This window comes from Pavona decussata, unplaced genomic scaffold (assembly GCF_977016875.1).
Source record: "Pavona decussata unplaced genomic scaffold, jaPavDecu1.1 SCAFFOLD_281, whole genome shotgun sequence".
Taxonomy (NCBI): domain Eukaryota; kingdom Metazoa; phylum Cnidaria; class Anthozoa; order Scleractinia; family Agariciidae; genus Pavona; species Pavona decussata.
Window position 1 is genome coordinate 485001 of NW_028145682.1, and position 27500 is coordinate 512500.

At 39.2% G+C, this 27500-nt stretch overlaps 4 protein-coding genes across 5 annotated transcripts in view; 2 read left to right on the top strand and 2 right to left on the bottom strand.

Annotated features, from left to right (window-relative positions):
* The window catches only part of LOC146455229 (adenylate cyclase type 10-like), a 40797-nt gene extending 28382 nt beyond the window's left edge, over window positions 1-12415 (bottom strand). Inside the window, exons 1-12 of the mRNA XM_085094486.1 lie at window positions 12280-12415; window positions 10433-10585; window positions 9688-9795; window positions 7396-7434; window positions 6366-6721; window positions 4954-5242; window positions 4058-4143; window positions 2985-3138; window positions 2850-2881; window positions 2275-2393; window positions 1551-1627; window positions 632-821 (exon numbers count right to left, since the gene is read on the bottom strand). Of these exons, the coding sequence (XP_084950612.1) occupies window positions 632-821; window positions 1551-1627; window positions 2275-2393; window positions 2850-2881; window positions 2985-3138; window positions 4058-4143; window positions 4954-5242; window positions 6366-6721; window positions 7396-7434; window positions 9688-9795; window positions 10433-10585; window positions 12280-12325 (1649 nt within the window). The 5' untranslated portion in view covers window positions 12326-12415. The remainder of the gene's footprint in view (window positions 1-631; window positions 822-1550; window positions 1628-2274; window positions 2394-2849; window positions 2882-2984; window positions 3139-4057; window positions 4144-4953; window positions 5243-6365; window positions 6722-7395; window positions 7435-9687; window positions 9796-10432; window positions 10586-12279) is intronic.
* A 1082-nt stretch (window positions 12416-13497) lies between these two features.
* The window catches only part of LOC146455232 (putative fumarate hydratase, mitochondrial), a 37523-nt gene continuing 23520 nt past the window's right edge, over window positions 13498-27500 (top strand). Inside the window, exons 1-8 of one of the 2 annotated variants that reach the window (XM_085094496.1) lie at window positions 13498-13663; window positions 14812-14934; window positions 15946-16056; window positions 19108-19284; window positions 19771-19926; window positions 20451-20659; window positions 21959-22146; window positions 22894-23800. In XM_085094496.1, coding sequence (XP_084950622.1) covers window positions 13556-13663; window positions 14812-14934; window positions 15946-16056; window positions 19108-19284; window positions 19771-19926; window positions 20451-20659; window positions 21959-22146; window positions 22894-23318 — 1497 coding nt within the window. In that variant the 5' untranslated portion in view covers window positions 13498-13555 and the 3' untranslated portion in view covers window positions 23319-23800. Of the gene's footprint in view, window positions 13664-14811; window positions 14935-15945; window positions 16057-19107; window positions 19285-19770; window positions 19927-20450; window positions 20660-21958; window positions 22147-22893; window positions 23801-27500 lie in introns of those variants that run through there. The other variant, XM_085094497.1, reaches the window with a different exon arrangement.
* On the bottom strand, window positions 23950-26869 carry LOC146455233 (dnaJ homolog subfamily C member 24-like). Its single transcript, XM_085094506.1, has 4 exons — window positions 26714-26869; window positions 25937-26075; window positions 25306-25374; window positions 23950-24425 (listed from the first exon to the last, which is right to left on the bottom strand). Exons 1-4 carry the CDS (start codon window positions 26837-26839, stop codon window positions 24238-24240), a joined length of 522 nt encoding a protein of 173 aa, XP_084950632.1. The 5' UTR covers window positions 26840-26869; the 3' UTR covers window positions 23950-24237.
* The window catches only part of LOC146455234 (small ribosomal subunit protein uS10m-like), an 8455-nt gene continuing 7908 nt past the window's right edge, over window positions 26954-27500 (top strand). The window contains exon 1 of the mRNA XM_085094505.1: window positions 26954-27100. Within this exon, the coding sequence (XP_084950631.1) occupies window positions 26966-27100 (135 nt within the window). The 5' untranslated portion in view covers window positions 26954-26965. The remainder of the gene's footprint in view (window positions 27101-27500) is intronic.

Consider the following 27500-nt stretch of genomic DNA (forward strand, 5'->3'; position numbering starts at 1 on the left):
TCGTGGAAATCGCCCAAGAGCTGTTAATACTCTTCGTGTTTAGAAGCAGAATGTAAAAAGTGATTTATGATTCTGTTTCAAGACCGGAGTTGTTGTCTGTTATGTTTTTGTTCTAATCTGTTAAAACAATTCGAGTTCATCGCCGCTCTCAGATGTTTATTTTCACCATCAGTTTTTGTATGAGGTCCTATTTAACACTGGTACTTAATTTAGGAAGTGTATTTGCTTGATTAAGTGTAAACGCTGTTCTCGTATGAAAATGGAAAAAAAATCCTTTTAAATTTTCCTTCCCCACCTTTAAGGCGTATACGTATAAAATCGTCAAATTTTACTTCCGGTTGGATACATTACCGTGCAAGACGGGAGACTGAGGATAGGTGAGCTGTGACGTCAATACAGAAACGCTTAGTCTCGCGCTTTCTCTATTCCTCGTTTGTTTCATGTTCAGTATTAAAAAATCTCATTCACATTTTAGTCGACACAGTTTTGTTACTCTGCAAACGAAACACAACTGAGGAATAGAGCAATCGCGAGACTAGCATTCATCTATTGACGTCACAGCCCTACTTGATCTTCGATCAAAATATCTGGTCTCAGAAGATGAATTAGGACATACTCGTGTTCCACTTACTCGTGATGTTTGTTGTATTCTCTCACTGTTCCTGGCTCAGCGATGCCCTTCAACTTTACGAACGGCAGCGTGACAAAATCTTCCTTCTTTAATTTTGATTTTCCTGCCCTGTACGTATCGTCATCACAAGACAGTACCCCAGGATAGTTCACCATTAGTCTGGCCGCCATGTTAACTTTCCTGCCGATTACTGTGAAAATGTGCGAGTCGACAGAAACATTTTGTCAGATTTACAAGCAAATTTCAGTATTGTAATAGTGATGACAACACACAAAAGTAGAGGAAGTGCATTCTGTATTATAGCGGCATTCTGTTACGAGGTGAAATTAAGGTATCAAAAGAATTGTAAAAAAAACACACACACACACAATTCGAAGCCCGAAATGTTTGTAATAGTGCTAAATGCCAATATAATAGCCAATTTTCTAACTGAAATGACAAAGTTTTGAGAAATGTAAAAGTATACACTTTAAAATGTTTAAGATCTCTCTTCAGAAACAAAAGGCTGCCTATACGCAACACTCGAAAAAACAACCACAACAACAACAACAATTAAAAAGTTATATAAAGGCCCGTTCAGAAACGGTTTCAATGTTTGCTTCAACACTTCGTTGAACCAAATCTTGAAAGTTTAACCAATTCAAGTTTGATTCGGAATCAAACTTGAATTGGTTAAACTTTCATTCAACATTGCCTCAACATTTTCTTTGTTCTTGAAAGTGTTGAGTGGCGTTGCAACCGTTTGTAAACTCCGTTCATCCAACATTTGCCCAATATCCGTTCAACCTTTGTTGAACGAATGTTGGTCAAATGTCGAAACCGTTTAAACGAGCCTTAAGGCGAGGCATTGATGGGCCCGTCCCTTCGCAGATTAAACATACCGGTCAATTCACCTTTAAAAAAAGATTATATTTTTCACCTGTATACTCGTGTCTGTCCCTGTGACCAACCACACCGCAAAACGCACGACCCGTTGTTACTCCAATGGACTCATTGCTAAAGGGACAACAACACATTTATCAATAACGTTTTCCCCAGACATCTTTAGATATTAGCTACGTTCTGCTGCCTGTGATAACTCGATCTCTGAGAAAAGAGCTGGTCACAGGCGAGATCAGTTGGTTGCGCTCGTGTGGTTTTTTAAATTAAAAGTAAAAGTAAAATATGTCAAGGAAGCCTGTCATTGTTTATTGCAATTGGGGGTGGATAAGGCTCACCTTTTTGGAAACGTTTTAGTGAAGAAAAGGAAAGGAATCATAAGCGAAGACATTCTTTCTCTTGCAGATAGAAAGATAGGTCTAATTTCACTCTCTCGCAGAGCGTAAACACCGATGCTTTTTTTTTTTCGAAAAGACTGATGAGAACCTGCAGTTTTATTGTTTACAAATTGCAACTTTGTACATAACGATTGCTTAATGTTTTATTTTCCTCTGATTGTTTCCAGGTCGTCCCATCTTAGTTTCTTCAAACATCAGCAGGCCTTTCATCATAACCCTTTCGAGTTGAAATTTGCTCGATTTTGGAGTTTTTGGAGTCTCACCGTTAGAGTTTTCTGTAAGTCACCCATACTACGTCACAAAAATTGTTAGAGAGAGAGAGAGAGAGAGAGATAAGAGATTAAGTCAATGAAAGATAACACCCACGTGATTTCCATGATTTGATGCAGGGCGTCTAGAATCCTATGTCCTGCCTTCAGGGCGCGCGCGGCGTCATCTTCGTGCTTATCTCCCGGTAAGCCAAATATAACTATGAATGTGCAGCCCTGCCAGGAAATTTCGCGGAGTAGATATAGTTGATTTATTAGTATCAGCGATTTCTACAAGCGCGAACTTTTTGACACTTGTGGGCTTTATTGAAGACTGACTGTAAAAGCTAGATCACTAAAACCTAAGGGTACAAACTTTTCAGGGCCAATTTAGGGGAAATGACTTTAACGTGTTACGTTAACTTGAATTCATACCTACGAAAGAAACCATATCATGAAATGTAGAGGGCACTGGTAGGGATCCACCGGTTAGGCGATAATTCAGAAAATAATTATTATAAGAAAAAAGTAGGCTATCTTCTCCAATTTGTTTTTACGATATATCAAAACATGACTTCTAAGTTGCGTTACCCACAATTGACGCTTTTTTGCGAATCAAGCTAGCTGGGACGTACGTCTTGGAAGCAAAATCGTTATAAAAAAAGTATTATTACTTAGCCAAACTTTTAGTACCTTGTCAAACGAGAAGACTTTATTCAGGTTACCTGCAGTTTGAAAATCACAAATTTCAACAAGCTAGAACGAAATAACTTTAATCAACTTGAATCGAAACATGATAATAATTAAAACGTTTTTTTTTTTAATTACCTCTGAGTCTCCTAGCGCACTCGCAAATCACCTCGAATGCCTTCTGCAGGGCCCACGAATGGGAATTTCCTTTTGAAGGTAACACCATATTTATGAACAGCACTGAGACCTGGCGCATTTCTGATAACCATTCTAAGTCCTCACCGTGATTGATCTACAAAGCAACAAAATAAAGGAGGTAAGCGTAAAAGTCGCACTACGATCCAAATGGCTCACACGGCCGGAACATAACCCGGATTCTGTAACATGAAGTAACTAGGAGCATTGCTAACCCCTCCTTCCTGGATGGGATGCTAGTCCATTGCAGGGTTATCCCTAGCATTATGTCGGCGGTACCCATTTATACACCTGGGTGAAGAGGGACAATGAGGAAGAAAGGTCCTTGTGTAAGGAAATAACACAGCAATGAAGAGACCAACCGAGCTTTAAACAGCCGATCCTCAATTCTTCCTACCGTATCGATCGAAACTACCACTACACCACCGCGCCTTCACAACAAAATAAAGATGTGGACTAAAATCTGGCATGCATGAATAGCGATAACTGGATAATTGAGCTATTACACAAATAAATTTGACGAAACGTATGACAGTATTGGTATAGCTGGTTTGCAACCAATCCCTGGAGATGCAAAAAGACAATGGCATGGCGGCCAAGTTGGATGAGAAAACAAAAGGTTCTGTCATCCAGCTTAGCTGCCACACCATTGTCCTTTGGATCTCCAGGGATTTACTGCAAACCACCTATCAGTTAGTGGATTGGAATGATTCAGCAAAATGGCAATCACACTGAATTGAAATTTGCCGAACTGTGAATTAGTCAACTGTAACATACCATTAAAAACTCTGAAAACCAAGAACGAGGTAAACTGCCAGCAGTCCCATGTTTTTCTTAAGGATAGTAAAGCGAGCAAGGTGCGCGAAATTGCCTCATGCGAGCAGACGCGACACGCAGAATACCTCGCAATTCCTCGCGGAAGACAATCTTTGCGCGTGCTCGCGTGTTCGCCCGCTTTACTATCCCCAAGAAAAATAAAATTGGTGTTTCAAGTAAAGTTTTTACTGGTAGATCACCTTTGAAAGGACAGGTTTTGATACATAACCACGAAGATCGGCAATGTCCTGGTCATTAAGCTTGCTGTAAATATCAGTGCGATGATCTGGGGGGAGAAAATTAATTGATAACTGTTATTACATGAAGACTCTCCCCGATCCAGTGACCGCAGCGAAAAGCCAATACCATGATACGATTTTACCAAGTAAAAAATCATATCACCGTTATATTTAAAATGTTCAGCCCAGCTTTATTTCGACAGAAAAAAAAAACAAGATTTTTCTTTTTAATTTTGACACCGAAGCTGTGTTTATACAAACATCAATATATATTTCTTTCAATTAAACTAACTTAGACAACCGAGCGTTACCTAATTTACCACAAGCAGTGCCAAATTATTATTTTTTTTTCTTGAACAAGAAACTAAAGGCACTCTCGTAAAGGGTAGTCGGTATAGTCTACTTTCTTGCAACTTCATAAAGGGCCAAACACTGCTTAGCCTCCCACGCGGTCGTTTTTAAAGGACTTGTATCAACTTCCTCCCAAACGAGTCCCTTAAAAATGACTGCGTGGGATGCTAAGCACTGCTGAGAGCAGTGATTTATCTCAAAATAATGGGCTTGTTATCGATCGATGCTAAAAGCTGCATAAAAAATTGCACTCAACTAGACAGGCTTGCGCGCGTCAACCAGTTGTCCCGTAATTGGCCCGAACTCGAATGACGCGCCCGGCCCTACCTCTGCTATGATAAGATCGGATTTTTCGATAAGCATATTAGCAACTTTGGATGGAGCGTGAAAATCCTAACGTAGGCGATTTCCGTTCTGTACGGGCTTGCTATTTTCTGTACAACTCAGTCATTGAACAACTCAAAAGAGATCATAAATCAATTTTTGTTAGTTGACATCTCACTTACCCGGGTCGTGAAAGCTCTCGCTTTCCAACAGTTTTCCCGTGATGCTACAAATCCGATCCTTTTGTTCCGATTGACTCTTCTTGGTGAATATTCTCGGAAGCTTTAGCTGCGGATGATAGCGTGACAACAAGGTTCCAACGTGAGGCGCGAATATTCTCTTAGCCACTGAGGGTGCGCCTAATAACACAGCGTCGGTTGATAGCACCCCTGACATCAGAGCCAAATGAATTCCGGTTGGGTTTACTGTGGATAACGCCGAAGACTCCTCTTGTACTTTTGCTCCAGCGACCTAGAAAGGAATCAAAAGATGAAATACTGTCATTGAAACTTTAATCTTATTTGCGGTTTAAATTTCTAGTTCGTTCTCCGCGTTCAGATTCTGATAAATGACGCGAGGAAAACTATTTGTTGGTCGCCAAATATGAGATTAGACTGTAGAGAACAGCCTCGTTCCTAAGAAAAGACCTGGAAACGAGGCTTACGAGAAAGAAAGCAAATGACCAGAGCATCTCGTGCATGTTTCTCTCTCCATCAGCGTCACAATATTTCATTTTTTTTAGCGCGTTATTAGTTTTTTTTTTTTTTTTGTCCCTTGCTTCCCACCAAAAGAACGCCTGGAACACGCTATTGAAACTAAAGCAATTTTTCTCACGAGAATCGACCCAGAAATCTTCGGTACTGCCTATCGAATGACGTGTGTCGTCATGAAAAGTTAAGGTTCCTAGAACAGTGATTTCAAATGAACACATCATTTCTCTCTGTGTTACCAGGCATGTATCAACTAAGGCCTTAATAAACGTGGCTTCCGTTGTCAAATTTCTTGCAGAGTCTCCCATGGTGATGACACTGATAACTGCACAAGAAACTGATCGATTCCACCCTTTTATTCAACACTATTGAAACACAGAGTTGTTTTAGCCCAACCTTGAGTGAAAATTATATTAACCAATATTGATAAATAAAACGAAAAAATCAAACGTTTTGGAGACCACGTTAAAAAATATTTGCAACAGCTGTAATCTCTGTTGTTGGTAGTGTACCCAATTTAAAGTTTTTGCCAAGTATGTACTAGGCTGATTTAGCAACAGAACGGGAACGAATTTGTGGACACAAGAGCGCGCGGAATAGTCTGGACAGGAGACTATTTCGACCACTAGTTACGGGTATTCTTGATGCGCGCGCCGTTGTCAACTGACGTTCCCGTTCTGTTGCTATATCAGCCTACTGGCATTTTCTGTGGTTGTAACTAATTATTACATACACATCAGTGAGTCTATTAAACGCCTATTGTTATTGTTTGTTTGTTTGTTTGTTTTTTTTATTTATGTAGTGTTTTACCATAGAACACTCACTGTACTACCTTAACAAAGGACTGGACTTTTTAACTTACAAGTCTTTGTCAGTTAACTTACTCTGTAGTGTACTCCGTCATCCATAACTTCAAACAAAAACAGAGACTGATCGCAATTCAAAAAAGCCAATCGTGACAAAATTATCGCCCCAGGCTCCGCCCACTTCTCCGCGGCGTTCACATCATCAACCGCTGACCCCGATAGGTCGAAGTGCTTGATCTCTGCGATTCCTACATGCGTCACTTGCATTTTGCCGATCGACAAAGCAATCTTTACTCCCAACAGAACACCCACATCAGTCATGTAGTTGTCGCACTCTTCCTGGATGGCGATACTGCAGATGATAGCTTTGTTGATCAGAAGGGTCATATCCAAGGCTCCTTCGTCAGCCTTCCACAAGGCAAGCAGCGCGTCACCTGAGAAGATCAGTAATAAAGCGACTTTTAAATAAATAAATAAATAAATAAATAAATAAATATGAAGACATCTTGTCTTTTTCGATTCTGAAGGCGGAGTAAGCAAGCTCAGTTGTTCCTCTAAGCCTTCGCCCGAAAAGAGTGTCGATTAGTCGTTTATGTATGTCTGGCTGGGCTAACACACGACGTTACATACTCGTAAAACACTGATCTCGAACTAGCTCCCTTGATTGTAACTGACTGCATTATCAGCTTTTTTGGTCATTAATGTTGCTAAAAAAAAGTTAAAAAATAATCTCAAAAATCGTGCAGTATTGATTAGCAAAAGATGGCTGTTGTTGAGTTCTGAATTGGAAAATTCTCTAAACTTAGTGTCTCTTTCGCAGGAAGGGGGGCGGGGAATGCTTTACGGATGTGCCGCTAGGTTCTCCAGACTTTCAGACCTGGTTTCTAGAATCCATACCCTTTTTCAGTCTCAAAAACTATACTCTTTGGCGCCGTATATCCTACATAGCTTATGTAGGGGAGTAGCGCTAGCCCCCCTCAGGGGGGGGGGGGAGGGGGAAGATTCCTCAATCCCTTTGTAATTGAACTAATTGTTTTGTAAACACATGAACATAACATAAACATCAAGAAACGTTGACATACTGATATTAGTCAAAAAGTCACCATACCGGCAAATTTCAAAACATCTCCCCCATACTTTAAGATATCTGAAATAAAATTGTTATTAGGTTAGAGATGACCTAACGAGACATCTTTATCTAATAAGCAGGCTGTTCTGAATTCTATTGAGTCAGTTATTGTGGACCTTTTAAAAGTACTTTCATTTTCTTTTCTGTAGAACTCCTCACCACTCCTAAGCAGCTGGGCATTTTTCTTTCCGCCCACTTTTTTATGAGAGATGATTACAGTACAATTTTATAGATAAATACATAAACGATAACTGTATCTAACTAGGATATTACAGTGCAACGAACTCAACCGGGGCCACCCAACATTGATCAGCCAATCACAGGTCACGTTTACAACAAAAGAGTCCGGCTTTGGTAGCTTGTAAACCAACAAAAAAAAGAGAACATTTCTTTAAATTTTAAGTGTCAGTTTTTTTGGGTGGCCCCGGTTGAGTTCGTTGCATTGTAATTAAGAACAAATACAATAGAGTGTTTTCATTCACGTGACTACCGGCCATATTGGTTTACTGAAACAAAAGAAAGTATTTGCATAAAAATAGAGTTCAATTCCCAGAGGTTTAGTTTGGGACACCAACATGGCCGCCATTTCTTGGTTTTGGGACACCAACATGGCCGCCGTGACGTCACGTGAAAACACTCTATATAATGGCTCCAAAAAGAGTCGAATCCGGGTCGTCGGATTCCCAAGCGGGAACCTCCTCGGCTCTAGACTCGCGAACGAGTGGCTGCTAGATTTTGCAATTTTTTGGCTAGATATCCTAACAACAAACATAAAGGCTAACAGCAGGCTACTTAAGCTAAATTAGGTTAAATGAAGTGCTATGTAGGCTAATCGGAGTGTTATTTAAGCGAACCGCAGTGGTATACTGTTAGTTACCAGTCTGTCACGGTAAGTATCAACCATCTTGCAGTGGGCGTAAATATAATCGGCCATTTCCGAGTTGCTGTGAACCTCATTATGAAAGTGAGGCTAAATGCAAAGTATTTATTATGAAAATTAGTTTCCATTCATATACAAACAAAACTAATTTTCGTATGAAAAGCTTTTGCACTTAGCCTCGTTTTCATAATGAGGTTTACAGCAACTCGGAAATGGCCTATTGCCCGAGCCGGGGAGCGCTTCCTGGCTTCCCTTCGTTTTTCTCAGCACCTCGAAAAAATAATTCCGAGCTTGACTCGTGCACAAGTCTATTGCTCCTGCCACAGGGGGCCCACACAAACTATGTGACCGTTTGTATTTTGAATTTATAGAGGCAATGTATGGGAATATCGAAAATCCTCGTATTATCGTACTAGATTGCGATAGATATTCTCATTAAACATCAAAATAAACGTAGTTTTACCTTAAATGTTGTGTGTTGTCGTTCCTGAGGTTGAAGACGGCGATTTTAGCCATTTGAAGGGTTCGGCGATGAACGTTCACTCGAGCGTAATAGAAGAGTGAGAAGGGAGGAAAACTTGTTTTGAAAGGGTTCCAGCGCCGGAGCGATTTTTTCCCCAAAAAACGCATCGCTCCGATTTCAAACTTCACAGCATAAAGGTCAAAAGATTTTCGATTCTTCTCGTACCTTCCAATCGAAAATCCATCCAAACGGCCCGGAGCTAGTCCTCGAAGAAAATCAAAATCCCACAGTATTCGAGCGAGTGGAATGCGTAGCAATATGCATACGTGCCAGCTACAAGACGTCCCGCTAATTGCCCCTCTCTGATTGGACGACGTTAGACAATGGCACGTAAGCATTTTGCTACGCATTCCACTCGCTCGAATACTGTGGGATTTTGATTTTCTTCGAGGACTAGCTCCGGGCCGTTTGGATGGATTTTCGATTGGAAGGTACGAGAAGAATCGAAAATCTTTTGACCTTTATGCTGTGAAGTTTGAAATCGGAGCGATGCGTTTTTTGGGGAAAAAATCGCTCCGGCGCTGGAACCCTTTCAAAACAAGTTTTCCTCCCTTCTCACTCTTCTATTACGCTCGAGTGAACGTTCAACGCCGAACCCTTCAAATGGCTAAAAAAGCCGTCTTCAACCTCAGGAACGACAACACACAACATTTAAGGTAAAACTACGTTTATTTTGATGTTTAATGAGAATATCTATCGCAATCTAGTACGATAATACGAGGATTTTCGATATTCCCATACATTGCCTCTATAAATTCAAAATACAAACGGTCACATAGTTTGTGTGGGCCCCCTGTGCTCCTGCTGTGGGAACCAGGTTGTTTCGTATACACTTTAAAGAACCAATTTCACACACATGTTTACCTACCCTCCACTATTTTCCCCAGGTAATTGTTCAGGGTCGTTGTGAGTTTGTCGGTACCACACGATTCTTCAGAAGCTTTTTTGGCATACGTCTCACAAAGAGGTGTAAAACCTGAAAACAGACAACCTTTCAGTAATTGCTTTTGCGATTGTTTGAGTCCTATATTAACCAGGGGCGCTTCCAGTTTAGCCAAAAGTTTCGACTGGAAATTTCGGAAACTTTCCAAAATTAATGGAAAGGCTTTTTTCCGTTGGTTCCGTACTTGCATTTTTTGCAACCTTAGTGGTAAATAAAAAAAGTCACGTAATGGCTACATGATGACGCAAGATGACAACAAAATGGAATGGGAATTTTTGTGCAAATGGAACAGTAATTTCCGTTAAAGGTCGTCCGTTTGTACCGGAAAATTTCCGGTTGATCCGCGCGTACCCATACATTTACATTTCAATCTGTTAAACCTAGAGTTTTGGCTAATTGGAAAGCACTCTTGAATGGAGTGTTGGTGAACATATGCCACTTGGTTCTCAATACACTGTATCGAAAAAAAAAACATAGTGACTAGTACCTTTACCCATAATTCTTAGCGTACGAAAACCTTAAAAACGCTTAAAGAAAACGCACAGAAAAGTTCTAACTTTAAACCTAACATACACAATGTTGTAAGTTCAGGGACGAATTTCGCCAACAAATGTCGCTTTCTAAGTGCCTATTGGCTTTGTAAGGTTCCTGTTTACACTCTCCAACTTACCTGAGATATCAGCAAACATGCACACGCCGACCACGCGCTTAACACGTGGCATTGACTTTTTGTGGTCGCAGTTAATAACTACATCCGGGACATGTGTCAGTAGCTGACGTAATGCACTATAGTCCTTAGTCTCCTGGCCAATGCTCGGTTGATCTGCAAGACGATATTCCGTCAAATTATGGTATGTTCACCGTCCTCGATATATTTCAAATTCTCGAGCCATCGGGTGATGTTACAGCGTTTCCCTTCCATACTGACATAGCGGAAAAATGAGTGCGCATGCTTAAGCCGCGCGAGGTCGAGCGCTCGTAGGGAAACACGAAAACCGCCGTAATAAGTTATTTTCATCGCGGCAATTCTCACTGTCGGGTTCTGTTAAGGTAAATTACCCGGTGAAAAAACAGGTTCTCTGATGCGCAAGATTCAGGAAAAGTTCTTCTGCAGGGCAGCGATAATTCTCCTTAGTGCAGAAATGGTCAGAGAAGTGGAGGCTTCGTCCATTCATTCGCCGAAAAGCGAAATAAATAAAAACCAAACAACAACAACAACAAAACGAGACAAAGCTAAGCATGCGGGCTCATTTTCCCGCTGTCATATCGCGGCCTGTATTGGTTGTTAGTTTTTGTTTGTACTTTGTTGCAGTTTTTTGCGTGCGTCTGCAGGTTATTCAGGGCCCAATCGTTTTCTTTCCTTCCTTGTTTTGGGGTAGTTGAGTGGTAGTTATAGCCTACGAGCAAGCTCTCTTAGAAGAGGAGTGGCAGGGAGGGGTGAAGGAATTCCTCCCCCCCCCCCCCCCCCCCACCACGAGAGCTTGCTCGCAGGCTAGGATAGTTGACATCAATAAGCACCAGCAAGGAGTAGATTGTAAATGGGACAGTTGGTAGACAGGCTGGGGCTGGGACTGGGGATGATGGGCGGCCTGTCCAGTACTTGTTTTGCTCGCGTACTTATCACTGCAACATATAAACCTGAGACATCATCAGTTAAAATAAAATCGAGTCAGTGGTTTCTATTTATAATGTACATTCGGCGACTGGAAAAAAAAAAACGGTAGCAATGTTAAAGCTGAATCTTTTTTATGTCAAAGTACAGACGGACAGGAACAGTGTAAGAGTGTCTTGAGAAAAACTGCATATGCAGCGTAAAGCTGATGTGTACATGTCGAATATTGTCTTCAAAATGCGGAGGACTGGCGACGAAGATGTTACCATAGAAATCGTAAATCATTTTTATTTTATTTTATTTTCTCTTAATTCTCTTAAATTCGAAAAAAAAAATGACTTTTTGGTAAAAATTGTGTGATTACCGTTTTTTAACAGTTTTGTGGGCATGCTAAAGAATAAAATTTAAAAACCGCAAACAAGCGAACAAGCAACAAGGCAAACATCGAAGAATATCAAAATTATTAATGAAAAGCTACAATGAAGTTTTGAAAATCATTTGTTCGAGCTTTATACATTATCTGTTGTAATCTTTAATGGTAGATTTATGTTCAAACTTTGATTGTTAGTAGAGAAACAGAGACAACGCCCTAGCTTACAAAACTTTTTCTACCAGCTTCCGGTTTTCGTTATTTTTGGTGCTGCGCGTTTGTTTACGCATTTTACTAACCCTCATTTTTTGTAATGAAAAGATGTAGTGAAGTTTTACCCAGTGTTACAAAGTTCTGTAATAGTTTCACCAATATAAACAGCTCAAGTGTAAAATGGTTTCTGATCAGAATTTGAAAATAGATTACTGCCTATCCGTCATCCGTTAAACTTTTAACTCGTTACGTAAACTGAAGAAACAAATTGTAAAATGTTTGGCGGTTTCTGTCCTATCAAGCTTTTCTCTCCTTCTCTTACCTGTAATCCTTTGAGGAGAAACAGACTGTCTTTCGTCGCTGTTCATGTTAAGCAAAGTTTAGAGCCCGCTGAAACACCACAACTCTGAAGGGCTAGTTTAGTTAGTTCAGTTCTGCGCTTGACTTTGTCACAAACCGTTACTGATGACGCCATTTGACGCACGCGGCTATTTTATGCACGCGCACCGAAAACGGGAGTGAATCGGCGTGCACACATCCGGAAATGACGACCCTATGCGATAGAGTGTTTCATTTACGTGACTACCGACCATATTGGTTTACTGAGTTCGTTTATCATTATTATTAGAATTATTATGAAACAGAAGAAAGTATTTGCATAAAAATAGAGTTCAATTCCAAGAGGTTTAATTTGGGACACCAACATGGCCGCCATTTCTTTGTTTTGGGACACCAACATGGCCGCCGTGACGTCAGGTGAAAACACTCTATAGTCTTCTTCCCAAGTCTTCATCCAAGTCCTTTCTATTGTTCTTCAGTCCTGATGAAGGAAAGGATAATTTTTGGAGCTATGACAATAGTTAAAAGCTCGCTGTTTATTTTCGCCTGAAGCGCGCGATGTTAAAGAATTCACGCGAAGCTATTTTTGCGCGGTTAATGGTTAAGTAGATGCAAAGGGTTATCGGAATCCAAAAGGAAAATCGGGGCTACCACGCATTTTACAGATATACTGATTAAGCAACAATAACTCTAAACAGCTTAAACATATTAATGTCTGGCACCGTTCCCCCTCCCCCACCCGAACTGGGGCTTAAAAAAGAAAAAAAAAAAAAAAAAAAAAGCGGCCAGAGAGATCAGAGATACATGAATTAGTATTGTGGGATACGGGAGGAGGATGTATAAAACGGGGAAGAAAGTTTGCTCAAAACATTGCCGTTGTATTTTATTACAGACAGAAAGCAGCGTGCCGGCCAAGCATGTTCAACAAGGTTGTTTTGTTCGTCCCTCCCCTCCCCCCTCTGCTGCTTATGTGTGGCACGCAACTAAACACTTTTGGGGTCTTACTGTTAGGCACCTAAATTCCCTACTGTGCCCTATTGTGCACTAAATAAGGTCTGAGGAGTTGATGTCGTACACGTCCTCGTTTTTCAAGACAAACGGGCACGTGTGGCCTGGCACGTCCTCTCTCCCGACCCTGACAGTCACCCTGACGTCCCTGACAACAATCGAGCTGTATCTGAGCCTGCGCGCCGTGCCGCTGTTCACTAGCGGCCATTTTGTGCATAAAAATCTCAATTCATTCTTCTTGCACTTGGAGCATGGCGTGTAGGTTCACTGCGGTACTGCGAACGTTCACCAGAAATCCTCGGGTATACCTTCATCGGCAGAAACTTTACTGCAACTCTGTGATATTATCGCGAACAATGGTACGTTACTTGAATTATGGTTTTAGAAAATTGCGAACGCGCGAACTCGATCGCGATAAATCTGGGAAAATAAATAAGTTAGCTTAAATTTAAACTTGGTTTTTAATGGCGGTCTGAGTTCGATCGGATCTTTTGAAAGCATTTTTGTGTTTCTTTCTTTGCAAGAAGTAGTATTTGTCTCATCATGTAGCTTTCTTTGCCTTGGGTCATTAGAGTTTAGCGGAAGCCACAAGTTTATTAGCTTACACTGTAATTTCTTATATATATGTATTTTTTAAATTCCATTAATTGTTCAGTTTATGATAAATTAAGCTTATTGCTCATATCCCCCAGATAGCAGTAATTTATTAATACTGATTTAAAATCCCCCATTGTTGACCATGTCCTCCTTCAATCTTGCCGTTGCATTGACCCCACCTCCTCCCCTCCCCTCCCTTCAGAATTTTACAGTAACGTGAGCTAATGACTGGACCACTCTGAAGGACTGGTTTTATATATATTCTTCCAAAAGGCAGTTACAGGAAAAATGGTCTATACTAAAATGACATTTTCGACCACTGAAAACAGATCTTTTTGTACAGTCTCTCCAGTGTGAATAAATTTGAAAACACTGGTCATGTGTTTTATAGTGTGAGCAGTCAAACTTGAGCTTTTTGAAAAGGTAATGAGGCAGCATAATTTTTTAGTGTGGATATCAAAAATGATAACAAAAAAATCCAGGTTAAAAATGGCATTTTCAAAATTTTGTAGAAAAATGTAGTATAAACAGGGCCATACATGTACACAAAAGATATTAAATTTTTATGCCAGCTGAAATAGGCAAAACCTAATGGTCACTTTCCACTTGTCAGAACATCATGCATCTGGTGTGACCAGTCAGAAGGGCACCAATTTCAAGGGCTGGCTACATGTATTACTGTTTGCTGGTCACTTAGAAATATTCATCAAAATGATACTTGGATGGAAGGCCAACTGGAGGGGAAAATTTATCTGAATTTATGTAGACAGCGCCTGAAACTGCATTAAATGCTTTGTACCAACTGTAGTTAAGACTAAGGAAATACAATATGTAAATTAAAATTGTTAAATTAAATTTAATAACAAAGTATTTTAAAAGCTTATTAGGTCTTTGTTACATGTACCGACAGGCGACCCGTAAAGAGACAGATAGCTTTGGAGAAATAGAAGTACCAGCTGAAAAGTATTATGGTGCCCAGACTGCGAGATCAAAGTTGAATTTCCCTATTGGTGATGAGACTGAATGCATGCCGGTAAGTGAATACAGTTGGAAGTTATCTGTGATCACTCTCATTAAAATGGACTATGTTGTGAGGTTTATCTTATTGTTTTGGGCAATTATGTAAATGCTAAGTGTACACTCAAACACCTTTTTCATAATTATGTACGTGAATTACTTCTGATCACCAGTGCGGCAAACTACTGATGAATGCAAGTGAATTTTCAAGGGAACAATGAACAGCAATAAGTTACATCGCATGCATGTATAATTTTAATTTACCAGTTTTTATACCTAGTATGTTTTTAATGTGTAAAGCAGTGCACATTGTGCAAAATTATGGTATGACAATGATGCAACATTACATGACTTTAGGTTGTTGGAAAATTGTGACATCAGTTGTAGTGGTTCCGCTGTTGTCAAGCAACATTTTTTGCCACATAATTATCGTTCATCATCATCATCATCATTGTCATTGTCATCGTCATCATCATTCTTAATCCTTATAATTTTTATGTATTAACTTGATAAATGTTTGAAAGAAAAGTTACCCTGGGGTGGGGGTAACTCATCCCATCATACTTGTCAGGTGTTTAATTCTTATAAGATTCTTACAAGATCTTGTAAGATCTTACAAGATCTTAATAAGATTTCCACCTGGGTATAGCCATAATAAACCATCAGGATAACATGCTGGCAAAGCAAAGTGAGAATGAAGTGGAAGTGATAATTCTGTAATTAATATTAATGATATTCCATTTTGAATGTCCATCTAGGCATGAAATACATAATGCACAACACATTCACGGGTCATTACTTAGTGGAGAGGAGAGCATACACTTAGGATACTGAGGCTACCCCCGGCTACATAAAAAAAAGAACTGCCATAAATCTGCCACACTCTTACTAGTAGCGAGTACATTGACCTCAAAATTTGCTTCCCCGCTAATTTGTATTTTACTGTCATTCTGATAGTTTTTTAGCTGTACAATGTAGATGACAATTTGTATGGGGTAATAATTTAAGACCAGATCCCTTTTAACAGGCTCCTGTGATTCGTGCATTTGGTATCCTGAAGAAAGCTGCTGCTGCCGTAAACAAGGAATTTGGGTTGGATGAAAATATTGCCAATAACATCATGAAAGCAGCAGATGAGGTTAGGACAAAATTGAAGAATTTATAACTTTAGTTTAAACCCTTTCTGTTATGATGATCATTCCATATTTCTGTCAGTGTAGCATAATATTATATTAGACACATTAGTGTGTCAGTTCTCTCCAATTGTGTACACTCAGGTTCTACTGGCAGTAATAATTTATTGGTGCTGTTGCTGTTTTGGCTAGCTGTATGCATGCCTTTTACATGTAATTTAGCCTGCAGCATTTAATTGCTGCATTCAGTCATTGGTGGTCTGCCCTTTTACCTTTTTCTTTAATGTGAATTCCAAATCTAAGACTTTATGTTCACGCGAACATCTTGTAGCTTTACAATACCAACTTTCAAGTAATACATAAAAAATGAGGTGTGTTTCATCAGGTATCCAAACACCGGTAAGTGACTTCGAGGTGTTCTGATAAAACACACTTTCGAGTGTTTGATTTGGCTTCTCAAATGGTCAATAATTCTTAGAGAAATTCAAGGCTAATGTTGGCAAAATTTTATGGTAATTTAAATAATTATTAGGAACACATATCCAAACCACAATTTCTGGCCTTTAACAGATTTAAAATAGTTGTTTTGATATTCAGAGAAGGGCTATTATTTGAAGGTCTAAGAGCACGACCGACTTATGTCGAATTTTAGCCTGGCTTTCGATTTCGCTCGGATTTGTCCGAAATTTGGCTCCCCTGGTTTTGAAAACATTTCACAGTTGTGCAATCGTGGACAAAACTCCTTGAGAAAACCAACACGAACAGAACAAAAACCACTTGCTTACTTCTCCCTCCCACCCCCTCCCACTATGCAATGACAACCGAACACAGACAGCCAAAAAACCACTCACTTACTGTTTCTCCCTTCATAATTCTAACACAGTTACTTCTCCCTCCCCCCTCCCCCTTATGCAATGTTGATGTGGGAAGTGATGCTTGCCAGGAAACTGTTCGTGACCCAGAAGACAACATTGAGACAGGGGGAGGGGGAGGGGGATTTGGTAGTTTGCTTGTCTACAAGTGAACGCGCTTGGAAGGCAAATTTTGTTATAGGTTTTGTCCACGTCAGTCTTGTTTTCCAAATTATGGGTAGCCTAAACGTTTCCACTGTCCACGAGCCGTGTTTAGTCGCACCAGTTGTTGTTTCTATAAGTAACGTTTGTGATGATATCATGGTTTGCTTTTGCGGGTTGTAACAAGCCCAAAATAGATCAAACAACTTGCGTATTGTACTGGCTAGTTGGTTTCGCTTTTTTTTGGTGAAGTTTGTAAACGCACGACATCAATGGATCTTTTGAAAAGTTATGAAATTGACTAATGCAGTTCACAGGAACTGGTGGAAATGTTGTCCAAAGAATCCCTCCTTGGCAGTGATGACTGTGCCATGGCGAATTTTTCAATTCGATTATCAAATCCCGCGAGAGCATCAGAGACAAATCCTGCCATGTGCAAGGTGTTTTGCAAGCCTTAGTTGTGGTTTGCCAGGCTTGAAATTCGGTATGTAACGATTAACTTTACAATTTCAAGGCAATGATTCAATAAAAGTACGATTAACATAGATTTTCAACGGTTAACACCAACTGCTCGTGAAAAGAATAGATATAGTCTTTACCTTTTAATAGAACTGCCGTTAGTCGTTGTTAACCGTTGTTAATCGTTGAAATGGCTGCATGTCTTCCTGTTAATCCTGTAGAATGCTAGTATTTTGCGTTATCAAGAGTGATATGTCGATAAACAGGACAAAGCTGGATTTTATGCCAGGAAATGGACACATTTTCTCTTGGAGAATGTAACTGTTGACATTTCTGACATTCCTGACACGCACGTAGTAGTTTGTAACAGAATCAAATAAAAGCGTGACAGCATTCTTGTCGTTGCTCCCGCGAAAAAGACTGCTTTCATGTGCCGTGTTTCAAAAACAGTGAGTGTATATTGAATAAAAGTATTTATTATGCTCAGTGCATTGTCCTTTTGGTCATCCAGTGTCTATGTATCTTTACAAGATGGTAAAATTTCTCAATGGCATTAATACGAAACACAAATCGGCGTGAAAAAATACTGGACAATGGTTTTCAATCGAATTGCAATTCACATGCAAAAGTTTGGACAATTCCGAGCTACATCGAAAAACGGGCTGAAATTCGACACAGGTCGGTTATGCTCCCAGCCCTTCATTTTATACAATCTCTTTGTTAACCTTGTTACCAAACACTATGACAGTTCAGTTGGTGGGCGGACTGTAACTTCTGTTCCCTCTGGGAATGTTTTTGGGTAGAGAGTTTAACTTCCCCCTCCACTCCCTGACTGTTTTCTTTGACAAACTTGACTGACTGTACATGCACTTCCCTGACACACGTACCGTGTAGCACGAAAATTTTCCGGGAGTTTTATTTTGCGGATTGGCGATATTTTATAGTTTGCGGGAACAAATTTTTGTGCCTCGAGATGACTGAAATTTCTGGTGGGAACTAATTTTTGCGATTCATTGTTCAAGAAGCAGAAAACTTCCGTAATCATTGAGAATGGATGTAAAAGATCTGGCATCGGAAACGCCCTAGCAAATGGTGTTCCTTCAGATGACTCCATTCGTGCCAATCTAATGTACTGAATTACTGTACACTTTACATTTTCTTTTCTTTACACATTGTTTTGTTTGCGAAACAGACTACCGTATGTGTCTAAGCTCTGGTTGCCTTTTACAACTGAAATTCATGTCCGTGTTCTTGTTTGAGTCCAATTGCCCAGTGGCACAAGTCTATTACAAGCAAAGTTTTCAATTTGATTGAAGGGAGTTATTTTTTGCGGCATTTTATTTTGCGGGTATTTTTTTCTGCGGGAACTATTTTTTGCGGATTGTGGTCAATCCGCAAAATCCGCAAAAATAAGAACCCGCAAAATTTTCATGCTACACGGTATCCTACGCCTTGTTCCCCCACCACCCATTTTTAAGCATGATCATACTTATTGAAATCTATGACCTCACTGGGAGGGTGTATTCCTCAATCATCAGTTTTGTAGGCAACCTATTTTCATCAAATTTTGTTGATGCTCTTCAGGTGATCTCTGGTAAGTTGAAGAACCATTTTCCTCTTGTCGTGTGGCAAACAGGGTCCGGTACACAGTCTAACATGAATGTGAATGAGGTGATTAGTAACCGTGCTATTGAGCTGATGGGTGGACAGATGGGATCTAAGAAACCTGTGCACCCTAATGATCATGTCAACAAAAGCCAGGTTGGTAGATTATTACTTAACAATTATATTGATCAGCGATAGTTCAAGGTTGGTACATGTACATGTATGCATTCAGTTCCCACTACTGTATAACTAACACGTGTAGCTTATACAGCTTATACAGTTCATATTGACTTGAGGTTAAAATTACAAAAGTTAACCAAAGTTTCTTGTTAAACAGTTGGCTTTTTAAATAAAAGTTTCCACTTCTTGTTACGTTAGTAATTTATTGAAAAGAAGCATGCATATTCAAAAATTGTAGAATAAGCTATCTGCCCATTGAAATACATTTGAGAACTTACTATTAGCTAGCTAGGATTTACTTTATGATATCCATTGTGGGCCAGACTCTCAAATATTATTATTTTTTTTGTTGACATGAATTACAATCATACATGTACTGTAGACTGAAACTCCTGCATTCAAGCCCTTTTTTTAGAGCTGACACTGCTCAATTCATTATTATTAATTTTTCTTTTACTGCAGAGCTCCAATGACACATTTCCTACTGCAATGCACATTGCTGCAGCATTAGAGGTCCATGAACGTCTGTTGCCAGGACTGAAGAAATTGCATGGTGCACTTCAGGCTAAGAGTACAGAGTTTAAAGATCTTGTCAAGATTGGCAGAACTCACACACAGGTTCATTTCTAACAGCAGCTTAATTTTGTTTGAATATTTATAACATTTGCTTAGTTTCAATGTAATTATCTTATTCTTATTCTAAGTAGGTAGTGGAGCAATTGGGTTACAAGGAGCACGTCAATTTTTTTAGGTCATGGGTGTTAGGTCACAACTTTGTTCATGTATATTTCTAATGAGGTGGGATGAGCTGTTAGAATATGTCAGGAGACCATGAAAATAAATAAATAAATAAATAAATAAATAAATAAATAAAAGCTTTCAGGGAAAAGGGGTTGGCATTGGTGACCTAATGATTATACGTTTACTGAAAAAAGTTGCCAGGGCTTCATTGGGGTTGGCAGAGGGATGGGGATGGTCATCTTTGAGAAATGTGATTGCAATGTCAGACTTGAGATAAAAGAATTCCACCAGCTCTTACCCCTGTAAAAAATGAATAGTCACTAAGTTTGACACATTTGGACAAATTTTGTCAGTGATATTTGATACAAGTATAATTTTAATATCTGTTTGTCCCACAACAGGATGCAACACCCATTACCTTAGGTCAAGAGTTTAGTGCTTATGTACAGCAGATACAGTACGGCATTGCCAGAGTGGAGGGGACCCTTGGGCGTGTGTATGAGCTGGCCATTGGTGGAACAGCTGTTGGCACCGGACTCAACACAAGGATAGGGTTTGCAGAGAAGATGGCCGCCACAATTGCTGAGTACACAAACCTACCATTTACCAGGTAATTTCAGTTGGACATTTTTGGCAATTCACTTCAGATAGATCTACAAAGGATCGTACATGTAGAACTTTGGTCATTAGAGTAAGAAATGCTGCCAGTAGTGTGTGTCGGCAATTTTGAGTACTTTTAAATAACCTCTAGATAATTTACTGTATTCAGTAAGTAATCTTTTGACATGTGGAAAATGGGTGGATCCCAGGGCCCAGTTGTTTGAAAGCTGATTAATGCTAATCCATGATTAAAAGTTAATCAAGGTTCTCATCATGCTTGTTAGTAGTTTTAAAGGCTAATTTCAAGCTAGTATTAAAGGAAAGTCTACATGTACATGTACATCAAAACTGAGGGACTAAAACCTTTTTGAAAAATCTTAATTAATTAATAATCAAACTCACATTAACCCAGGATTAGCTTCATCAGCCTTTGAACAACTTGGTCCAGCAGTCTACTGTAAAAGACAGCATTTATTTTTTGTATAATCATGAAGATGCGAAGCTGTTGTTGATGACAGTGATTGATGTGCGACCAGGATGGATATCATAGAGATGATGGTCCATGAACAGACTATTGAATCTAGTTGAAACCTGGGTTAGTCATGAAGTACATCTTAGTCATCATACTGTATTATGCACTCTGAATGTTGCTGAATATGAAAACCTACTGAGAGAAATACTGTTGAGTAGTAGAAGAAGCGTTTTGTAAACGTAAGGGAATGAGAAATGTTTGTGATGAGGAAAGCACATTTGGTGTCCTTAAATTTTTTTTTATATAAATGATGTTATTTTGGATGTGTGTCCTTGAATATTACCTGAACAGAAAAAAAAAGATTGGCACGAATTTTAGTGTGGTGCTGATGGCGTAACACCACACAAAAAATTATTGAGTTGCAAGTTAGACAAGTTATCTCAATCTATGGTACCAGAACAGCTAAACACTATTCATCGCATTCTTGTTGCACAAATCTTAAGCAATTTACAGTCCTTTACCAAGGTCCCCAAATCTGGAACTCTCTCCCAATATCAATTACCTTCTTCATCTAGTTTAAATTTACACCTTTAAGGAAAAAATGTTGCAGTTTTTATCTATAAAATCATGAATTGACCAAGCCACACTTATGCAGCACCATATTTTTTTATTTATTAATGAAAGTCAAGGTGGCCTCTCTTAAAAGCCTGGTGGTTTCTTGAGGTCTCCTCGCCATTATTGTAAATTGAATGATTTCTTTTTATTTGGTAAGGCGAATAAATGATGATGATGATGATGATGATCTATTAAACATTATTTTTAATTTTTTTTGTTTAGTGCCCCAAACAAGTTTGAAGCACTTGCAGCTCATGATGCCATGGTGGAGCTTCATGGAGCACTGAATGTGGTCGCCTGTAGTTTGATGAAGATTGCCAATGATATCAGGTTTCTTGGCTCTGGTCCTCGCTGTGGATTGGGTGAGCTCTCCCTTCCTGAGAATGAGCCTGGAAGCAGCATCATGCCAGGTATAGTAGTAATTAACTCATACATGCATCGCTGACATAATAGTGCATGGACAGTGTAGTTGCATCTTAAGAGTGGAGTAAACACAACCTAACTAACACGGACAGTACCTACAAAAGATCTTAGTGGGTGTCAAATGAAGGCCTCGCAAAAACTACATACACCTGTACATGTATACAGCTGTTTCGACAAAGGCTGTCAAAAAAGGGTAACAGCATACGTGACAATGCCGAAAGTTAGCTAGTCTGGGAAATACCCAATGAATTTCAATGAAAGCTCAGAATCCATATTTCGCGCCATTTCAAGTCTTCGCTGTACAGTCGAGGCATTATGGATTCTGAGCTTTTATTGAAATTTGTTGGGTATTTCCCAGATGACCTGTATGTACTGTATGCTATCTGGAATAGCTCTACTTCAATGGCATCAGATTGGTTGTTGCCAGATTTCTTTTGTGCGGAAGACAAATACTTTGCTTGAGTTAATTCAGTTTTGTACAAAAAGAAATCTGGCAAGCATTGGTTTGTCTTTTGTGTACGTGTAGGTTGCATGCACTTTAAACAAAAGTAATAACCTAATTCTTGTTTATTTAGTATTTTTTACTTAAAAGCTAAATAATTTAATATGCAATTTCAGTTGTAGTAAGCTTCTTACATTCCAAGAATACAATTTCAAGGTTAAGAAGTCACAATACGGTAGGTACGATAGTCTTGCAGAGGATCCTTCAATTGTTTTTTTTCTGTCCCTTCAAGGTAAGGTGAACCCCACCCAGTGTGAAGCTATCACCATGGTTGCAGCTCAAGTTATCGGTAACCAAACAGCTGTCTCAGTCGGTGGAAGTAACGGTCACTTTGAGCTGAATGTATTCAAGCCTATGATCATCAGGAATGTCCTTCAGTCAACACGGCTGATTGGTGATGCTTGCGTGGCATTCACAGATAACTGTGTTGTTGGAATCGAAGCTAATGTGGATAGAATCAACCAGCTGCGTGACGAGTCACTTATGCTAGTGACAGCATTAAACCCTCACATTGGCTACGATAACGCAGCAAAGATTGCTAAGAAGGCTCACAAAGAAGGCACAACACTGAAAGAAGCTGCTATTAGCTTAGGGTTGTTGACTGAAGAACAGTTTGCTCAATGGGTGAGGCCAGAGGATATGTTGGGACCAAAGTGATCAACTAAGCTGGACAAAGGGAATAATTTTTATAGTCAAAGCAAACAGAATGTAGCACTGAAACAGCTGACATTTCCAGTCAAAGAGTTTTGGAATTAGGCTGGTTTAGAATTATTCTGCTACATGTACTTCTATTTTGTATTTCTGTTCCACTTAAGCTGGACACAGATGATGTGCTGATGTACATGTAGACACATTGTGTTAAAACTGTTTGGAAGAGAAAGGCTTTTTTCGCAGGGATATGAAATTCTTCCACTGTGGCCCGGTTTTCACTTCACTTGATCAACGCAACTTTTTCAAGTGAGAAATAAGTTTATTGGAGGATGATTTAATAATCATCAGTCTTACAAAACCACCTTAATGTCATTAAAACTTAATGGTCTAGTTTACTGTCAGTGGTAAGCATTCAAGAGTGACAGCAGGGTCTTTTGTCCAAAAGTAAGGTAATGCGAAAATAAAGTTACCCATTTGTGAAAACTACATTTTCTATTGTTTTTTCAAGTACAGATGTACTGTATTAGTCGTCTTAATTATTGATATTTAAAATGCTGATTTTAATGTGGTATTGAAAATTAATTTTTGTTGATGAAAAGATGTTGCACCTTCTATTCAACCAAAATAATGTCAATATGGTACAGTGAACTCCTGCCTTGCAGACTCCTTGCCATTATGGATTCAATGTACAGTGTACTACAGACATCAAGTCATGGACACAGAGGCAGTTGACTGCACAGTCAGAGTGTGTCATGTCATGTGGAGCATTGTTCAATGGAACAGAGCCAGGTTCTATTCAGTTAAACAATGTTCAATATGATTAACTGCCGAAGAAAACTTGTAGCAGAAAGTAGTGAGAATGGTGTCAGAGTTGGCAGTCACAGCCAGTGGACTATCACTTCTCCCTTTGTAGCCATTTTCTTAGTCAGCTATTTTTCATGTTAACATTTTGTTGATCTTCATCATCTGCATCATTGGGAAGCACATTGTAAAGCACTCTGATACTCAGGGTACAGTCTGTACAACACACAACATTATGTCCATTTTCCAAATCATGCTCAGTGATCAAGTACTCGCCACTGCAACGACACACACTTGAATAACACCCTAAATCTATAAAAAAAGGAAAACAAACAAACCAATTAGACAGCATCAACCAATATTACTATATTAAAACCTTATGAATAATGATTGTATTTAAGCATCCTGGTGCCTTGAAGACTTGGAAGTTACACCACCACAGCCACAGAAAAAAAAGTGCTGAAAATAGTTGGACTTGCTGGTCTGCCTGTATCATGTCTTTTAAAACTGTATTTTGAAGTACTCAGTACTCCTTGACCCTTTCTTAATCAACTCCAAATGTGAACCACAGGTAAACAGAAATATTACCTACAAAAAAATGTTTAACATAATATTATTATGACCTTTGAAATACTGTATACCGGTATGTGCTAGTGTCACGTACATGTAATTCAAATGTCATGATAACCATTGTATAATCGCAAAAGTATGCGGGAAAAATCTTTAAAGCTCCTATTTGAAGGTAAAATTACAATCTTATGAAAAAAAAATCTAAATGAAGAAAAATAATTGTTGACTTGTATTCCTTAGCATAACTTTTTGTCTTGTGTCCTTGGGTTGATTTGAATATCCATTTGGTACATTATAAAGATCATAATTATTCATATGCATGTAGAGTTTGGGGTAGTCCTTTGTTGTAGGTTAAAATTAATCCAGGTTAAAATGATTTCAACGGAGGTTGATTTTGTATTTTCCTTTGTTAAGGTCGGGTAATTTACATTTGAAACAAAGGAAACTACAAATCAACCTAGGTTGAAATCATTTTAACCTGGGATTCAACAACTTTGCCTAAATCCAACCGTATATGCCCTCATCCCATGGGTTCAGTAATAATGGGTTGGATTTGTATATTTTCGTAAAAGTTTCAAATGATTGTTGATGGCAGAACAGATGGCTGCTGAGTCAGTTATACCTTCATGGTATTCCATGTCATCTAGATCCACCTCAGCACTGACTGGCCAGTCTTGTGACAAACCCTGTTCTATACACACAGTGAAAAGTTAGGAGCAATTAACTTATTTTCCATAGATAACATTTTTTGGTGATCTGTTTTTGTTCTTTAGTTTTCAGAATTTCACTCTTTTCTAAGAATTTTAGTCTCTGTACAAACCCTGCTTATTTTGGTGGCATTATGTCCACCTTCTTCAGAGTATGATAATTATCCAGTATAGAAGACAATTGAAGGGCTGAGTGCCAAAAGGGCCCATGCCCATTCAACAAGACCAGTGTAAATGAAGAGAAACTAAAAAATATTAATAGCAATGAAACTCTGTTGAAGGTAGGCATATGCCACCAAAAATTCAGTATAAAACACAAAAACAAAACGGATATGAAAAGTATTTTCGGCAGCCTGGTGAGTACTGCCTTTTTTTCTACTGTAGTCATTTTTACACAATACAAAGTGGTGGTGATGCTTTTAAGTCGAGCAAGAATGCACAAGTAAACTGTTAAGATGAAGTTTTCTACATGCTTTGAAATACAAAGTACAGATACCCATGTTTATTTATTCTCATTTGTCGCTAAAAGCAGGTACTGACTGTTACCTTTCAACTGCCTGTCACACTTTGCCCTTGTGTCTCGGTCATTAAGAAGTTTCCATGCTTTATCAATGGCCAAAAACTTTTCATAAGCTTTGTCACGATCTTCTTGGCTCAATGATTCATCAAGCTTATCAGGATGTAACTAAAATGGCAAGAATTGTTATTGGTTGGATAACAACAACAACAGACCGAGCTAACCTTACTACAAGTGTACATGTGTGTGCAAGAAACAGACAAAAGGCAGAAAAAGCACCCGAAAAAGCACAGATATATTACAAGCTCCTGGTGAGAGAATGCTTGTTGTGTAATAGCAAAATTGAACTACAGAAACATTAATTTTTGTTGTATTTTACCCTCTATCTCTGGCTCTTAGGTGTTGCTTAAATTAAGTTACAGTACGTAGACCCGAATACCGGTCAACTCGCCTACGTGCAAACTCGCCTATGCCAACTCGCCTACGCCTACTGGTTAACTCGCCTACGTAGGCGAATTTCGAACATAGCACGCTTGTTTAGGTTTATGGATTAAAGAACGAGTTAGATAGAAAATAAAGTTATTTAAAAGGCATACATTACTTGAATGAACTCGCCTTTGTCAGAAAGAGAAGTCGCCCACGTAGGCGAGCTGACAAGTTGTAGGCGAGTTTGTTCGTAGGCGAGTTTGCACGTAGGCGAGTTGACCGGATACCGTAGACCCGGGAGTATAAAAGACACTGAAAAGACTAGTGTTAGATTGAATGTCAGGTACAGAAAGCCCATTTAGATAAAATAGTTTTCGAACCTTAAGGATAAGCCTTTGGTAAGCTCTTTTGATTTCCTCGTGGCTGGAGTTTACCGAAACGCCAAGCACGCTGTAAGGGTTGTTGATTTCTGCCGTTTTCACGAAGGTAAATGTTTCACTCGCCATGGACGTCTGCCATATTGAAAACCGTGTTCAGTGAAAAGAATGAGTACTAGTCGCATTCTAATAAGTTGTCCAATTGGCTAGAATGATCAAGAAACCAATCAAAAACACTGTTATAAGTTGTGTTGAATGCTGCGTGGCTACCAAGCAGGTAGAATCAAGATGGCGGCACTTGGACGTTTGGGAGTTTGTAGATGTTTACAGTTAGCACGTGCGGTACATCCTTCATTTGTTACCAGCAATTGTCTTTCTTTGAGGAATGAGGTATATTCTCTAGTGCTGTGTTCAGCAAATGAACACAAATTGTATTTTAATTGTCAGTAAGCTTAATTTTGATTGTCACAATGAGGGATTTGAAATCACCCGGCGTATATCTTGCAGATCAGAAATTCACCAGTGGTAGTGGCTGCTGTAAGATTACCTCATAATTGTTGGCATGAAGAAATATTACCTTAGCTTTTGGAAACTTCTTTCGTTCAAATGAACTGTTGTTATCCAAAAATATCAAAGATCTCTCTCCCAGTGTATGATTTAGAGTCAACAGGCCAGGCTGCCAAGAAACCCCACCTCCTTCAAAAATGAAGATTCTTGTGAGGGGTCGTTAAAAGTAAATACTGCTTTTCCATATTGCTTGGTGTGCTGGCGCACAATCGTGAACTTTGGC

What these genes read in the sequence shown, in the direction of transcription:
- LOC146455233 (XM_085094506.1), bottom strand. Translation starts at nt 26,839, where the DNA reads ATGGCGAGTGAAACATTTACCTTCGTGAAAACGGCAGAAATCAACAAC. An exon ending in ACCAAAGGCTTATCCTTAAG is followed by an intron (nt 26,076 to 26,713) that starts GTTCGAAAACTA and finishes TTGCCATTTTAG; the next exon opens with TTACATCCTGATAAGCTTGA. An exon ending in GTGTGACAGGCAGTTGAAAG is followed by an intron (nt 25,375 to 25,936) that starts GTAACAGTCAGT and finishes CTGTGTGTATAG; the next exon opens with AACAGGGTTTGTCACAAGAC.